This window comes from Chelonoidis abingdonii, chromosome 2 (assembly GCF_003597395.2).
Source record: "Chelonoidis abingdonii isolate Lonesome George chromosome 2, CheloAbing_2.0, whole genome shotgun sequence".
Classification (NCBI taxonomy): Eukaryota; Metazoa; Chordata; order Testudines; family Testudinidae; genus Chelonoidis; species Chelonoidis abingdonii.
The window spans coordinates 242,891,148-242,909,086 of record NC_133770.1 but is presented as its reverse complement, the minus strand read 5'-3'; the positions used below and the strand labels follow the sequence as shown (position 1 = coordinate 242,909,086).

Here is a 17,939-nt window from a genome sequence, read left to right as displayed (position 1 = left end):
AAAAAATAGTCCCATGCAGGGATCTTTTCAACTCATTATACTGCTAGATAGAGTAAGATCTACTTAACCAAACAGAATTCCCAGTTAATGAAAAATGTTATTGCAGTAGTGATGTTGTTGTCTGGGAAGATAGTGAGACTGTCACACATATAGCATGGCCACTGCTTCCCACAGCTCCCATTGGCTGGAACTGCGGTCACTGGAAGCTATGGGCAGCCATGCAAATGAAAACAAATGGTCTGGCGCCCCACCAGTAGCTTACCCCAACGGGCCACTGGTCTAGCATATGTAGTTGATGTGGAAAGGTCAAGCGAAGAACAGGCAGTAGCACTTTTTGATTGTATCACAGCTCAAAAAATCTGAACAGAATTGTCAAAGGAGTAAACATACAGACCCAACAGAAGACAGAAACATAGCCAGAATTAAGCACCAGTTTGTCACAAGAACACATATCCATTAAGCAGAATCTGTCTCCTTTAAGTAGCAACCACTGCAATTGGCTTAATTATTTGTCAGACTTCAACTGACTCCCTGTGAGATGCTCTGTTTAGAGATATATTTATTAGGCAGAGGGGCCTATATTCAATGTGAATACCTATTAACTTCAGGCACTCATGTTTCATATTTCAATCTCATCAGCTTTGAACAATGCAAAAAAAAAATCTCACTCTCTATTCCTATTTTTTTTCATTTTTCCACATTCATGTTATAATATTCTAGGGCAGTACTACAGTTCAAGATCTTGTTTTGTATTCCTACTGTACATTTTAAAAAGATTTTCAGGATGTGTAGTGGTAATATCCATTCTTGTTTTCCAGTCCCCATTTTGATTTTATGAGGCACATTACACATTTGTTACAGCAAGCTAAGCCACTTTCTTGAAAACAATCAGTGTAGTCCTTTGTAAAATTCAATTAAGAGATAATGCAGTAAAATGATTCATGAGATTTGTGTAAAGTTTTAAATTAAATACATATTTAAAGGAAACAGGATTATACAAAGGAAAAGACAAGTATATAAAGACAATATTGTTGTTCTTTATGGTCAAGGAGTACCAGTGTGCTTATTATAAACTACTATGAGACCATAATTTTGTAAATCTAAACAGTGGATCAGATTAATCTCCAGGTAACTCCATTGACTCCAGTAAAGTTACACCAGGGACTAATATGGCTTATTCAATTAAATTAACAATATAAAACTCTAAATAATATTTTACATATCAATATTTTACAATATTCCTATCTGACAATGCTGCCAAATGGGATAACCTTCACAGTAAAAATAATAGTGTAATCTTTCCATTTATTTATGCAGGGCTAATTTTGCAGTGCCTATGCCTATGAAACTTGACTTCATTTGAAGTTTTACCTGCCTTGGGCCCTTGTATAGTTATTGTGCATGCAATTCAGTATTAAACAGTCATATTTTCAATGAAAATTCTCCCTGTGGAATTTTGCTGTACTCATGGAGCCCTTGTTTTACCATTAGTGAGCTCAGATCTAAAAGAAAATAGTATAAATGTCTTTTCAGTCCACTCTAGGGAAAACGATTCTAAGAAGAGTTACTTTTTGACTGCTTATTTGAATTAGTTTCTTATGTCAAGTCATTATGTAGAAATCTGAATCTGTGGTCAGTAGGCTTATGATTCCATTTGATTCCTCTTGGGAACTAAAAATGTTCATAATATTTTTTCACAACTCACATTTCCTCTACACATCACTGTAAGACTTCTGACAGTGACTGAAAAAGAAAACAGAAGCATAACACTGCTCTACAGCCGAAATGCTTCTGAAATAAATGTAGTCAAACTTTACTAATTCTGGGTCACTGAGAACGAAAATGATGCTTAAAATTGTTGATTGGCTCTGCTATTGGGTCAGTATATACAACCCTTGACTTGGGAATGGCGGAGGATAAGTGACTTATAAAGGGAAGGGATCTCAATTTAAACCAGAAATAAGGAAGACAGAAACTTCTGTCTGAACACTCAATGTACGAACCAATTATTCTCCCATCCTCTTGCTCCTCTGAACACACCTCTAAACGCAAGTGAACGAAATGTACTGCGTCAGGATTGGAACTACCCAACGATAAGGCAGAGGCCTGATTGGGCTCACAGACATAACGGAGTGGAGTCTCCTGGAGGATGATGTTAGGGGGTTCATGTTCCGTGATGCAGGATCTGTCCTTCTTCTCATGAGAGGATGACGTAGCTGTAGCAACATTACGATGAGGATGTGTGGATGCCAACATCGTTCAACGAGCACATGAGTAGACTCGTGATTCACGAAGATGAGTCTTAAAGCTGTTGGCGCATAATGGCAGATGTGCAGCAATTCCAGTTGGTCATGCAGGCGCATAATGTAAGATAGCTCGACACAAATGAAACAACTTGAGGTGCATAAACAAATGACACATCAACTCGCACTTTGTGGCGATTGAAGGTGTGCTCTATTGCTTGGCGCAGACTGGATAACAAAGGTGCGGGTGTCTCGGTGCGAATGGATAGTCGGCTAACGAGATGCCCACGTACACAAGAAAGATTGGCCATGTTAGCCGACAGTCATTGGACCTGGAGGAAAAGGTGGTTCATCACCACACACGTTGAATCCAAGGAAGATTTGTAACCCATCTTACACATCCAACGGGGTCTGAGAAGAAACTTGTCAAGGCATTGACAAAACAGAAGCTAGCTCAAGATGCTATGGAAAATTCAAGTGAGTGAAAGCAAGAGAAAGGAAGGTCGTCATTTGGTTGATCTCGATCTCGTGAAACTATCGAAGAGATGAGCATTAGTGCACCATGCCTGCATGGACAGGAAAGACGATGGAAAGTCGTCCAGTTTGTGGAATAAATGTTCGGAACGAACAGGCAAACAACTACAGGTGAGGTGGAACCGCCTAAGATACAAGAAGCTTGTTGCACATGTCACAAAAAAATATTGTTGCACACTCTCTAGATTTATTTTACACCGATGAGGAGACAGGGAGCGACGAGCAAGCGAGCCAATTTCACCAGGACATTCAACAATGGAGAAAACGCTATCTATAGGCAAATGAGCCATTCAGTGCTTCAAGACTATTGCTGAGTTGACAGAGAGCCCATTGATATAATAAAGAGACAAGCCAAAGACGCGGAGTTTTGCTGCATAATGGCAATGTTTTGCCATCAATTCCAGTTGGTCATGCAGTCCATATAAGGAAACCTATGGACAACATGAAACAACTTTTGAGGTGCATAAAACTATGACCAACATCATGGCAGCTTTGTGGCGATTTGAAGGTTGTTGCTACCTCTTGCTTTGGTCTGCAGACTGGATACACAAAGTACTGGCCTGTTTTCTCTGCAAATAGGAATAGTCGGATGCAAGAGATTCCCACTACATCAAGAAAAGACTGGCACTCCGACAGTCATTGGAGCCTGAGGAGTGAAAGTGTTCAGCATCATAGATCTCCACCATCTTGTGTTGAAATCAAGGAAAGATTTTGTTACCACAAAACTTACACATCAACTGGGTCTGATGAAGAACTTTGTCAAGGCTCATTGACAAAACACAAGCAGCTTTCAAAAGAAGTACCTCGTGGAAAATTTCCAAGGTTAAGTGAAGCTAAGATAAAGGAAGGTGTCTTTGTTGGTCCTCAGATTCGTGAACTTCTTCGAAATGATGCATTTGACCATGGCACATAGGCGTGGCAAGGAAAAGACGGCATGGAAAGCCCTTCAGTTAGTGGCAATAAATTTTCTCGGATAGAAACAACAAGGCAGACAACTACAGGTTGTTGGTGGAAAACCTCCTCAAGGCATACAAAGCCTTGGTGCAACATGTCACTAAAGATAGACCATTTTTTTGCACTCTCATCTAGATTTTTTTTTCCACCGAAACTGCGGAGCAGTGAGCGACGAGCACACGGCGAGCGATTTCACCAGGACATTGCAGACAATGGAGAAACGCTATCAGGGCAAATGGAGGCCCATCAATGCTTGCAGACTATTGCTGGACAGTGACAAGAGATGCTCCATTTAATGAATACAAGAGACAAGCCAAGAAGCGCCGAGTAGACAGTAGACACTGAATAGGACTAAACTATGTACATAATAGTTTTTTGCCTTTTGTTTCATAATAAATTTTATTTATATAACCCTTTTGCTGATTTTTAAAGTGTTACATAAACAGGACAGGTGAAATATTATCATGTAAAGCAAACATAAACACATGAAAAGACCTAGGTTTACAATTTATGGTTAAAACTCTACTATCTACACAATATACATAGACATAAAATGTAATAACTTAAATATCTAAGAAACAGTAGCCAATCAGTTGTTTTAATTGTCATATTTGAACTCAGCATATCAAAATACATAATAAATACCACATTTTATCTCTGAAGCAGGTGACTTCTCAAAAATTGTAGACCAGTGTTATTTGACTTAAAGTGTGTATTTACATGGTATAGATCTTCTGACACTTTATTGTGAGCACTATAACAATTTTTCTGTGCTCTGCTTGTCATTTTGGTGACTCAGCTATTGAACTATTTTGTTTTTAGCAGTATACAGTTGTGCTACTGGGTACATGATTAGATGACAATGGGAAACTGTGGCCTATGTATTATCCTTGATCCATACTTAGAATTTGCAGTGATGTCACTGGGAGATCAATACATGAATTGAAAGCAAAATGTAATACATTTTTGCACTTATTTATAGTTGCTGAAGTCTCAATGACCTCTGTTTATGCTAAAGACTGCATAAATTCCTCCATAAAACTTTTCAGTATTCCACTCTTTGTATACTTAATCCTAAACACTTTAAATGCTTTAATATAAATCCATTGGGCTAAATCCTGTTCTTGGTTATAATGCTGGAATACCAGGGTAACTCAGCTGACTCCCATTAGATTCACATTAATGTAATTGGGAACAGAATTTGGCCCACCTATTGCAAGAACTAATGTACAGTAAAAGCCAAAGGTTTTCCAACCTGGACGACTTCAGTGAGGGGTTGCTGGGCTATCAGCATATTTGAATATCACTCTACTTATTCAGGTGCCTAGATATAGATTAGGAACCTAACTTTAAGCACCTATTTTTGAAAATCCTGGCCATGTTTTCCACACTAACCCCTTTTACTAGTTGACCATAATTTTCTTAAAAACAAAATAAAACAAATTTTAGTCTGAAACTTTCCATGATTGATTTCAGCCTGAATGTGATTTTTGTGTAATGTTTAATTAAATTTGATTTAGCCTTCTCTCAGTCACGTCAGTATGAAAATAAAATCACTTTTTTCTAGGGCTGTCAAGCAATTAAAAATTAATTGCAATTAATCATGTGATTAATTGTGCTATTAATAATATAATACCATTTATTTAAATATTAATTTTATTGCAATTAATTTTTTTAGTTAATCGCATGAGTTAACTGTGATTAATCAACAGCGCTACTTTTTTCAAGCTGCAATAAAAATTTTGGAGTTACATAACTTAAAGGAAGCTTAAGTAAGACACTTCTAAATTAGCATGATTATATTAGTCTTCACTGAGGAAAGAAAACAATCCAAATCTGAAGAAAATCAGCAGTGTCACTGTGAATTCTAAAAAAAAGAACGAGGAGTACTTATGGCACCTTAAAGACTAACAAATGTATTTGGGCATAAGCTTTCGTGGACTAAAACCCACTTCATCAGATGCATGGAGTAGAAGATAGAGTAGGAAGATATATATAGATATATAGATATATACAGAAAACATGAAAAGATGTCAAGTATCAGAGGGGTAGCTGTGTTAGTCTGGATCTGTAAAAGCAGCAGAGAATCCTGTGGCACCTTATAACTAACAGACGTTTTGGAGTGTGAGCTTTCGTGGGTGAATACCCACTTCGTCAGATGCATGGAGTAGAAGATAGAGTAGGAAGATATATATAGATATATAGATATATACAGAAAACATGAAAAGATGTCAAGTATCAGAGGGGTAGCTGTGTTAGTCTGGATCTGTAAAAGCAGCAGAGAATCCTGTGGCACCTTATAACTAACAGACGTTTTGGAGTGTGAGCTTTCGTGGGTGAATACCCACTTCGTCAGACACAGGTAGTGGAAATTTACCACTATCTGCGTCTGATGAAGTGGGTATTCACCCACGAAAGCTCACGCTCCAAAACGTCTGTTAGTCTATAAGGTGCCACAGGATTCTCTGCTGCTTTTCCATGAAAAGATGGGGATTGCCATACCAACTCTAATGAGACAAATCAATTAAGGTGGGCTATTATCAACAGGAGAAAAAAAACTTTTGTAGTGATAATCAGCAGGGCCCATTTCAAACAGTTGACAAGAAGCTGTGAGTAACAGTAGGGGAAAAATTAGCATGGGGAAATAGTTTTTTAGTTTGTGTAATGACCCATCCACTCCCAGTCTTTATTCAAACCTAATTTAATGGTGTCCAGTTTGCAAATTAATTCCAGTTCTGCAGTTTCTCGTTGGAGTTTGTTTTTGAAGTTTTGTTATTGTTGAAGAATTGTGACTTTTAGGTCTGTAATTGAGTGTCCAGGGAGGTTGAAATGTTCTCCAACTGGTTTTTGAATGTTATAATTCTTGATGTCTGATTTGTGTCCATTTATTCTTTTGAGTAGAGACTGTCCGATTTGGCCAATGTACATGGCAGAGGGGCATTAATGGCACATGATGACATATATCACATTGGAAGATGTGCAGGTGAACGAGCACCTGATGGTGTGGCTGATGTGATTAGGTCCTATTATGGTCCCTTGAATAGATATGTGGACAGAGTTGGCAATAGGTTTTGTTGCAAGGATAGGTTCCTGGGTTAGTGTTTTTGTGGTGTGGTGTGTGGTTGCTGGTGAGTATTTGATTCAGGTTGCGGGGATGTCTGTAAGCGAGGACTGGCCTGTCTCCCCAGGTCTGTGAGAGTGAGGGATCATCCTTCAGGATAGGTAGTAGATATTTGATGATGCACTGGAGAGGTTTTAGTTGGGGGCTGAAGGTGATGGCTAGTAGCGTTCTGTTACTCTCTTTGCTCGGCCTGTCACAGATTGACAGAGTCAGAAGAGTACCCAGAAGTCACCTACTACAGGACAGGCCCAGCAAAGAAAGTGGTGTCCTAGCTGTGTCTCCCCATGCAGAGCTGGTCACAGCGTCTGTATGTAAATGTAAATGGGTGTGTCCCTGCCTGTGTATGTGTGCTGGAGTCTGGGAGAGGGCTTGGCAGGCTGGTCACAGCAGTACAGTGTAAAGGGACCCTATGCTGCTGGGTCAACGGGCTCTGTGGTACCCCAGTTCCAGGTGGCACCCAAGGGGAAACCCGTCACACACACTACCCTTCTGTTGATGGTGTGCAGGAGCAGTATGGGGGGCAGGGCCAGTATAGGGGGCTAAGAACCTGAACTTTCAGCTCCACACAGCTCACCAACAGGAGCTAGCTGCCCCCTGGGACTTTTTGCCTTACTGCTTCCAGGTGGGAGCAGGCAGGGGGACAGCCGCCTGGGGCTTCTCTTCTCCAGTGGAGAAATCTGGACCAGGTGTCTGGTCAGCTGCTGTGCTCCCGATGGGGAGTGGGGAGACGGGATCCCAGGGGGAGCAGGGGAGCCAGTTCTGGTGTGAAATTGACAAGAATGACAGCCAGCAGTGGATGTAAGAAAGCCGTGTCTACCCAGACACTCCGTCGCCCTAACTACACCAACTAAGTCCTACGCCTCTCATCAAGGTGGGTTTGTTATGTCGGCATAGCAGGGGAATTACATCAGTAGAAGGAGCATTTCAGTGTGTACACTGCCACTGTTTCATTGGCTGAAAGCTGTTTTTTGTCGACAAAACTGTGTCGTGTAGACAAGGTCTAAGAGTAAACTCTCCAAAGGAGAACAAACAGTATTGCAGTTTATACTGAGCTCTGAGAAATAGTGTAACCTACAAATTACTTACAACTCACCATTTCAGAGAAGGGCTTCTTCATAATTAATTAACTATTCCAGTAATTCATACTTCTAGGCATTAGTGACTTCCCTTCTGAGCTACTGTACTGTATGAGTGATCACCCTATTTGCTTCAGTCACAATTAATTTTAACTATAAGCAAGTAGTTAAATAATTTATAGTGACTTCTATGACTTTTTGAAGATTCATATAGTACATATTAGAGCATGTGCAGTAGAACTTTCCCCCTCCCCATTTTTTAGGTTGCCTGAAAGTTAGCATGAATAAAGCTCTAAACCATTTTAACATTAAGGCTCTCATACTTCTTAAGCACCTTAGATAAGGCTACTTGAGTTAAGAACCCCTCTGTTAATACAATGTAAATGTTGAGAAATCAAGACGGGGCTGTTCAGGTCCCTCAGCGTCAGTGGTGAAATCTTGCTTGATCTGAAGAAAATATCAAAATTTGACATTTCAAAGGGTTTTGAAGCTTTTGCTGGTGAGTTGCGTACATATGGTTTTCCTTGTTGTTCTTCTGACTCAGAGCTTGTCCAATTGTTTGATCAACAAGAACACCAGGACAATTTTGAAGATTTTCATGCTAAACTAAGCGGTTCCACCTTGCATGTTGCTGTGAGGCTGGGAGAGCATTTACCCAGGCCTGAAGGAGATCCCCGTGCCTCTCTCACCAACAGAAGTTGGTCCCATGAACCTCACCAACCTTGCCCCTCTAAGGGCAAGGACTGGCATTTGTGGTGGTGAATCTCCCTCACAGCTCCCGGGGGGCGCAACATTCACCCCCTTCCTTCCCTCGCCGAACGCTCTCCTCGCCTCCCGGCAAAGGGCTTCGTTCGTGGCAGGGCGGGGAAAGACCCCCTGAGCGCCCCTCGCGCAGCTCAGGAAAGCGATCCCGGAGTCGTGCTGGGGCTCCAGGCTGGTGGAAAGGGGGCGGGCAAGGGCTGGTTTCCTTGGCCCCGGTGAAGGAGGCGGGGAGACGTTTCCTAAGTGCCCCCAGCGCTTCGCTTCCCTAGCGGCTCTTGCAGCTGCGGGTCCCCCCAGAGACGCCAGGCTGCGGGGCTGCAGGCGGGGGCCGCCCGTGGGGAAGTGGAGGGGGAGCTGAGGTGCGTGGCACGAGGTGTGTCCCCGGCCGGCCGCGCTCCGCGCCCCGCCACCGGCGCTCCCCCCGCGCGGGACTCACTCGCTGGTCTCGCTGCCTTGCAGGTGGCTGGGGCGGGCGGCGGCAGAGCCATGAAGCGCGCCCTGCTGAAGATGTTCCAGCCGCAGGAGAAGGCGGCGTGCGGCTCCTACCAGGGGGTCGCGTGCGAGGCCGATGCCGCCTCCCTCGCCTCGCAGGACGTCTTTAAGGTGGGTGCGGAGAGAAGCGGGGCAGGGAGGGCAGACGGGCTGGCGAATGGGGCAGGCGCTGGGGGCGCGGGAAGGTTGAGATGGGGGAGGTGAGCTGTCTAAGGTGGGGGCATGGGAGAGGCTGGAGACAGCGGGGGCACGGAGGGCGTGGGGCAGGAGGAGGCTTGGAAGGGTTAGATTTTTATTGGTCAATACCAGCAACCCTCCATTTCCCCCTACACTCGCTAACACCCCCCCCCCACACACACACAAACACTGCATTTCCATGGGTAACAGTCCAAATGTACAGCCCGGGGAAGGAAGAAAAGTGCCGTTTAAGAACTTGCCTGTAGTGGTGGTGCAGCCCTGTTGGTCCCCAGATATTAGCTACTATGATATTGGATATCCCTAGATTAGTATTAGCTATTATGACATGAAGAAGAGCGTTGTGTGGCTTGAGGGCTTGTGTCTCTCACCCACAGAAGTTGACCCAATACAAGATGTTGCCTCACCCACCTTGTGTCCCTTGAGAACTCACCAGAGTTTGATCTAAGGTTACTTGGTATGTTTGGGAATAGGATATTGACAGTTTAGATTTTAATGGTACTAAAGCTTGAACGTTTTGAATCTCAGTGTCTACTCTCACTGAATAAAAAGGACAGGAGTACTCCTGGCACCTTAGAGACTAATCCATTTATCTGAGTATAAGCTTTCGTGGGCTACAGCCCACTTCGTCGGTTGCATAGAATGGAACATATAAGAAGAGTATATATACACGTACAGAGAAGATGCCATACCAGCGTTAAGAGGCTAATTAATTAAGATTAAGATTAAATTCCTGTTATCAGCAGGAAAAAAGCTTTTGTAGTGATAATCAAGATGGTCAATTACAGACAGTTGACAAGAGGTGGAAGGATAGTTATCATAAGGAAATAGATTCAAGTAGTGTAATGACTCAGCCATTCCCAGTCTCTATTCAAGCCAGAGTTAATAGTATCTAATTTGCAAATCAATTCAAGTTCAGCCATTTTTCTTTGGAGTCTGTTTTTGAAGTCTTTCTGTTGCAAAATTGCCACCTTTAGGTCTGTTACTGAGTGGCCAGAGAAGCTGAAGTGTTCTCCGACTGGTTTTTGAGTGTTATGATTCCTGATGTCAGATTTGTGTCCATTTATTCTTTTGCGTAGAGGCTATCCCGTTTGGCCAATGTACATGGCAGAGGGGCATTGCTGGCACATGATGGCATATATCACATTAGTAGATCTGCAGGTGAATGAGCTGAGCTTGAATTGATTTGCAAATTATATATATATATATATACTCTTCTTATATGTTCCATTCTATGCATCCGCTGAAGTGGGCTGTAGCCCAGGAAATCTTATGCTCAAATAAATTTGTTAGTCTCTAAGGTGCCACAAGTACTCCTGTTCTTTTTACGGATACAGACTAACACAGCTGCTACTCTGAAACCTCTCACTAAATAATGATTGTCTGAACTCTTCCATTGTCTGACATGCAGCTGCATAATTTCCTGCAACTGTGAAGGAAATTTTAATGGATTTTTTTCTCCAGAGCAGCCCAGAATCCTGAGGGCACAAGCCCCTCTCTTTGAAATCTGACTTGAAGCCACAGCCCAGAATCATTCTCAATCTCAGTGTAAAGTTCTGTTCAGGGAAATGGACAAGATTATTTTCCTTCATCGTTAAACTCTTCCCCCTGGACAGAGGAACAAAATAGAGGCTGGTGGGTAGGAAGATCTCTGACCTTATGCAGAAAGGAAAATAGCTGAGTCTAGATTACTTGCATTTTTGTTAATTTCATTTTTGCTGCTTGTTTTGGGTTTGATTCTGCACTCATTGAAGTCAATGGGAGTTTTGCCATTGACTTCTATGGAGCACGATTTGATTCCTTCGGCATGGAGCTGTGGAGTTGATGAGGTATAGAGGTTTTTGACTGTTCCAACTGCAAAGAGCACATACTCATTTCAGTATTTGAATACAACTACTTACATGCATTATCAGGCTGTAAGACAGGAGCAATAATATGAAAATTATACAGAAATTCACATGGTATTTTCTAATTCTTATTCTTTGCCATTCTTTTTAGTAAAAGGGAAAATTAGAAGATGGAGTAAGGATGTCGAATTACACTTATACTTTTAAATATTGTGTTTCACATTTGGATTGGTGTGAAGTGTCTGTTTTTTAATTTTCTGTTGCCAACTGGTTTATATATTAGTTGTTTGATCCATTTAGTTTGTCTTTGATATATTGAAAGCTCAAATCAATTATAAGATTTATTATGATAAATCAATGAAAAAGTTGAACATTTTCAGAAATAATGTCTTTTACTTTTAGAAACCATTCAATAATGGTAAGGCCAGGAACAAATCACACCTTTATATTTCACATAATGAAAAACGTGTGCGAGGTCCTTAGCAAAAGTAAAAGTAATATATGTAGTCCAACTTCTTCTGAAACTGATAGGCAAACAAGACAGAGAGAAATTTTATTCTGATCTACTTTTTAGCATATGGTGTTACTAAAGTCTAGTTTACTGGAAAAAAATAAAGAAATTTACAACATTTGCACCCAAAATTAGGTGATTTCAGATGGAAGTGCTTGCAGATTACGGAGTTTCATTAAGAAAAATCGTTCTGGGCTTAGCAAATTGGATGAACTGAATGCCACTCCATTGCATCATGCCGCAGGAGGAGGTCAAATAGAATTAATGGAGATGATTTTAGATGATTCTTCCAATGAAGGTAATACATTTTTAATTATCTTCTGTATCATTAAATAAAAATAGTTAAATAAAAGCATTCGTTACTTCACTGGTGTAGACTGGTGTTTGGATTTGTTACTGCCATTTTCACGGAGGAATCATTATTTTCTTAACATTGTTTTGGTACCTTTGCTACATGTTCATCCTTGTTCTCCTCTGTTGCAGTATGTTGACATTTTTAATGTAACATTTCCTCTCAATAATAATATTGTGGATTCAGCATGTAATTAATTATTTGAAATTTATCTATAATGTAACTGGCAGCTTAGTAATAGCAGCAAGAGTCTTTCACAGTTGATGATTTATTTAAACAAACCTACAAACAAACAAACCCAATGACAGAGACTCTCTACTGAAAATATGATATTTCACAGGAAATTCACAGTAGTCAATTAACTACATCAGAACATTTGCCAGCTACATGTTTATTGTAGTATATTCTGGTTTTTCTTCATTTCGTATAAATCTTTCGCCTTTTACTTTGTTTTTTACCTTTTCACCTAGCACTAAATGTGATGGACTCCTCTGGAAACACCCCACTGCACTGGGCCACAAAAAAAAACCAAATTGAAAGTGTTAAATTACTTCTCAGCAGAGGCGCTAACCCAAACATTCTAAACTCCAGTATGATGGCACCTCTTCATCTAGCTGTGCAGTGCCTTCACAATGAAATAGTTAAGGTAAGATTATAGTCCAAGTAAATATACATGCATAAAGGGCTCAAGAGCCACCTGGGCACCCAATTTCACTAGTTGTATGCAAAATTCCAAGTGTAGAAATGCACACGCAGGAGGCTTATACCCAGTGAAAATAAAGCCCTTTAAGTTCTTCAAATGGCAGGTATGCTGTACAGCATGTGGCACTCACAAAAGAGATCATCTGTACTCAGAAGTTGCTAAGAAAAAGTGACATCAATAAATTTATCCATTAAGATTTGTTGACAGTGATTTTAGTAAGAAAATTTGGTTTTTAGTAAACAAAACATTTTATAACCATGTTGAAAACAATTTCAATACAAATATTGATAAAACTGAAATTAAAATGTTGATAAAATATTATGAAAAATTTAGCAGCAAATGAGACTATTCCAAATCCTGTGGAACAGAAACAACTTTGAAATTTTTAGCAAAACTATTTCCCCATTTTTGACTAGGCGTATGTTGTATGGGTAGAATTCTGGAAGTTACTAGCTCATGCATTTGTTATAACATCAGCAGAAAAGCACTTTTCTAAATTGAATCCCAACTCTTCCAATAGTTTTCTCAAACACAAAAAGGAAGAAAACACCACTGTGTTCCATCATGTAAATAAAGTTCTGTAAGATGTCTGAGATTCCCCTAAACAGCTGCCAAAACCCCCAGCGTCCCCCTCACACCTTTTGCAATGCACATATGTACTGTCTGTTAAAAACAAATCTGGAATACATTGGAATTTGAAAATTGAATTCTGGAGTTATGCCTAAATTCACCTTCAAGACTCTGCACAAGTCTGCTCATGCTTATGTATATGCTCTGATGTCTTCCCCCTCACTCTCCTCTATTCAACCTAACTCTCCCTTTGTTTCCCTTTCCAAAAGCTAGTTAATATGCCAAATTCTCCAGTGCAGACAAGGGATTTCGGAGCTATTAGAAAGGGAAATAAAGTAAAGTCTATTTAGCAAAAGAAAACACAGAAAGAGAAATATAGATAATATCTAGAGACATTTAATTTTTCTCAGATCTCCCAGAATCCATTGCTGCTTAGATCTCTGCTAGTAACTTTGATAGATATCCAGACAGCAGCACAAATTCAGTGCTATATAGTTCAGTGCCAGTATAAACACAGGGCAAAACTGAATCAGAACTTGACCCAAAATAGCATAGCTAGTGTGGAGTCTCTTTACTGGTGGTGCTTACAGCAGTCTTGTCCCACTAGTACAATTACTAGTGATTCTCTACTGCAGGGCTGGCAATAGGTTTTTGCTGCCCCAAGCAAAATAAAAAAAAGAAAACCCTCCGAGAGTGCAACTGCCAAAACAAACAAACAAACAAAAAAAACAAATACCCAGAATGCCGCCCCTGGAATTGTGCCACCCCAAGTACGTGCTTGGTTTGCTGGTGCCTAGATCCGGTCCTGCTCTACTGTAAACATGAGCTTTGTTTCCCTGACTTACTGTCACCTGCACCTTCTTGCACTGTGGTACATAAATCTGGAACTCCTTTCTTCTCCTTCCATTACTCCTTTATTCTGCGTGCTGCTGGTGCTCCTCAAACAGAACACTAATAATAAGAAATGATTCATGATAAGCAATTAAATTAGTGGAAAATTGTGAAAGTTCTCTTTTGTGGCTACTAGCCAGGATGGGCAAGAATGGTGTCCCTAGCCTCTGTTTGCCAGAAGCTGGGAATGGGTGATGGGATGGATCACTTGACGATTACCTATTCTGTTCCTTTCCTCTGAAGCACCTGGTTAATGGGCTAGATGGACCATCGGTCTGACCCAGTATGGCCATTCTTATGTTTACTGTCTAGGTGTTGGTCCAACACAGCAGTACAGATGTTAATCTGGAAGGAGAAACTGGCAACACACCTGTAATACTAGCATGTTACAAAGAAAATCCTGAGGCACTGACACTTCTGGTATGTAGAATTATTTGATTTTCCCTAATGTTCTTCCACTTATCTTAATACAATGTGTTGTCTTTTTTCCTACTTTGTATATCTCTGCTTAACCAAAGAAGTGTAAACATAAATTAAAGCCCCAGTACAGGGCTATTCTTAGACATTTTGGTGCCCTACGCAGCCCCAGGCCTCTGCGGGGGGGTGGCAGGTCCCAGACCTCCATGGGGGTGGGCAGGAGCAGGCTTAGGGGGCAAGGGGGAAACTGCCCCCTTGCATGAGCCAATGGAGTGGGTTGGGGCTGTGTTGCTACACTTCCTGCTGCCCGGCGATTGCAGAGTGGGCCCAACCCCACATTCATGGGGCGGTGGGAAGTGGAGTGACATGGCTCCAGCCTGCTCTAGTCCCCTGGCTCCCAGCTCTGGGACTTGGAGGGCAGAGGGGAACTGCCCCACAGCACTCACTGGCACCACGGAGTGGGCTGGGGCTGGGTCGCTCCACTTCCCACTGCCTGGTGAGTGCAGGGAACGCCTGACCCCTGCTGCAGTCCCCCAAGATGTTGCTCAGATGAAGGAGTGTAGTGGGGTGGGGCTGGGGCTGGGGCTGACCAGGGGTGGGAAGAGGTAGGGTGGGCGTGCAGGGGCAGGATCCATGGGGAAAAGGCGGAGCGGAACAGGGGCAGCTTTCCTGGGCAGCTCAGCCAGCCAGGGAATTGGGCTGGCTGCTGGAGCAGCACACAGCTGCATAGGGCACCAGGAAATTTGGGGCAATTTGGTGCCCCAAATTTCCTGGTGCCCTATGCTGCTGCTTACTTTGCATATGGGTAAGGACAGCCCTGCCCCAGTACTGCAAGTTGCATGTGCCTGAGTGGAGCCCTGTTCACTTCAATGGATCCCTATAATTCTGCAAATAAGTGTGTCACATACTTGTGCTCTCATGTAGTTCCATTACATGTAAGGGTGCATTTATTTGCAAAATTGGTGTCTTGAGCTAGAAAAAAGACATTTTAGCATCTTCCATGAGGTATATTTTTTTCCCTTTTTTCTGAAAAGCAGTGTGCTTTATCTGTCAGTATGTGCCTGTCTTTCTTTGGGAATCTTTTAAATCTGTTTGTACCTACAGCAACACTATGAAAAAAAAGTGTTAACAAGATTCTTGAGTGCATTATGTGAAACAATGCCCATTCCTGAGAAAAATAGCTTGTCCTGACCAAGCTGGAAGAAAGAAAAGAGGCAATGGATGTTGTTTAATTAGGCTGCAACTTTAGTCTCTTAAAATATCTGGGAATACCTAGCAACAAATCATACAGTGTGGGTCATCATTATTTCCTTAATTGTTTTCTCCTATTTGGGAGAACTGCTGTCTGCCCTCCCCTTTCCCAACCTGGTCCCAGTCTGTCACTGGAACCCCAGCACTGTTGAATGAGGGTTATGGGGGAGCTGGAAAAAGGGGATCAGGGATTGTCTCCCCCACTGCACCAGATATTAGGAGCTCCAGCCCCATTTCCCCAATGTCTTCCCCTAAACCCCTTTCCAAATCGCGTTTATCAGGGAATTGTATTCTCTCTGTACTGTGTTCCGGCACTGGACAGCTGCTACACCTACTATCTACTAAGCTCCCCAACTGGGTCCCCGATCTGCTGTGAGGAAGGTGAAAAAAACTCACCCCACTTAGATCAAGTATATTTAAAAAACCCCAGAAACCCCCAAATGAAATGTGATTTTGGAAATGTGAATTTTAGAAAATGGTAGGGTAAACTTCAAGCATGCTCCTTGAGGAATTACACTTAACTGTTTATTGGATTTATATGTATAAGTCTAGCCTGCTATTCTAATTTTTTTCAGATAAACATGTACTTTAAAGATCATCAAAACATAGAATGAAGACAGACATTACAAGTGAGAAAGTACATCTATGATAATGTGTTATTTGGTCATAATTTGCAGCATGCCATTTAACTATATGTGGATACTATTTTTCAGCTTGAAAATGGAGGAAAGTTATGTAAATCAAACAAAACTGGAAGTATGCCTGTCCATGCAGCTGCTTTTTCAGGTGCAAAAGCATGTATGGAAATTATTTTAAAAAAAGGTAAATAAATGTTCCAAATCTCTTTTGTTTCATCCTTATTAGTTATAGGGCACTGTAAATGAGCAGCCTCCTCCCAGCTGCCCTCTCGTGGTCTCAAGGCAGCCCTTCAATTGGCCCCTCACCTCAGTTTCCCTTTTGAGTCCCCAGTGTCTCTGTGGACGCTTATCTTCTAATCCACACACAGTTGATTAATAAAACATAGTGCAAATACTCCATAGTAAAAGTTCCAAAACATAGTCCATATCACCCGAGTGCAAATAGTCCTTAAAAACCACATATCCTTTTGGCCACTGACATAACATGGACCACATTCTGGCATCTTCTGCTACACCTGGTCTCTTTGTCAGTCTTCTGTTTCTCAGCTATGACAGCTACCCCAGGCCTTCCTTTTGGGGGGCAACCCTGCTCTCCTCATGGAAACTCTCAAAGCTTCTCTTCTGGGAGTATCCTCCTTTCATTCTTTCTCTGGATCCAACTCTCCGGCAAGGAGACATCAGTTGGTAAGACTCTCTGCTGCTGCCCCTTCCTTCAGGCTTTTCTGGCTGTTGGCTCTGGCTTAGAGCCAGCAGGAATCCCTCTCTCTGCTACTGCTGCTGCTCCTGCTCCTATTATTATTATTATCTTTAGCCCTCTCCAGCCCTGGCTTTCTGACTTGAGGATGCCAGCCAGCCAGCAAGCCCTTCTTGCTGCTCTCCTGCCTTCAGACTTCTCCGAGAGACCGCCTTCTTTCTATGGCAGCTTTCCTCTCTCTTCTCCTGTCTGATTCCTGACTGACTGACTCAGCTCTGACTTTTAACTGACCTTTTATAGGCCCCCAGGTGCTGCCCCATCCTCTTAATTAGCCTAACTGGGAGTACCTAGACTGGGATAGGAGAGCTGAGCCCAGTTTCATTTAATGGGCCAGTTATCCCATTACGGTACATCTATAGTTGAGCTGGGAGGCTTGTGTAGATGTACATCCATGAGTTCTGCTTGTGCTAGTGCCTAAAAAAGTAGTGGGTCTGTGGAGGCACAGGCGGTGGTGTCTCAGGCTAGCCACCTGAGTATGTACCCAGGGGTCAGGTGGGCTTATACTTGTGCTGGCTAGCCTATGTGGCTGCCTGTGCTACTGAGACACACTGCCATTTGTAGACATTAGCTCGGGCAGAGCTAATGCGAGTATGTCTAAGCAAGCTGGGAATCACATCTCCCAAACATA

General features: G+C 42.1%; 1 protein-coding gene across 1 annotated transcript in view; it reads left to right on the top strand.

Moving 5' to 3' along the window:
- Positions 1–9,161: 9,161 nt before the first annotated feature.
- The window catches only part of TRPA1 (transient receptor potential cation channel subfamily A member 1), a 67,890-nt gene continuing 59,112 nt past the window's right edge, over positions 9,162–17,939 (top strand). Inside the window, exons 1-5 of the mRNA XM_032794479.2 lie at positions 9,162–9,293; positions 11,871–12,033; positions 12,558–12,733; positions 14,564–14,671; positions 16,633–16,741. Of these exons, the coding sequence (XP_032650370.1) occupies positions 9,177–9,293; positions 11,871–12,033; positions 12,558–12,733; positions 14,564–14,671; positions 16,633–16,741 (673 nt within the window). The 5' untranslated portion in view covers positions 9,162–9,176. The remainder of the gene's footprint in view (positions 9,294–11,870; positions 12,034–12,557; positions 12,734–14,563; positions 14,672–16,632; positions 16,742–17,939) is intronic.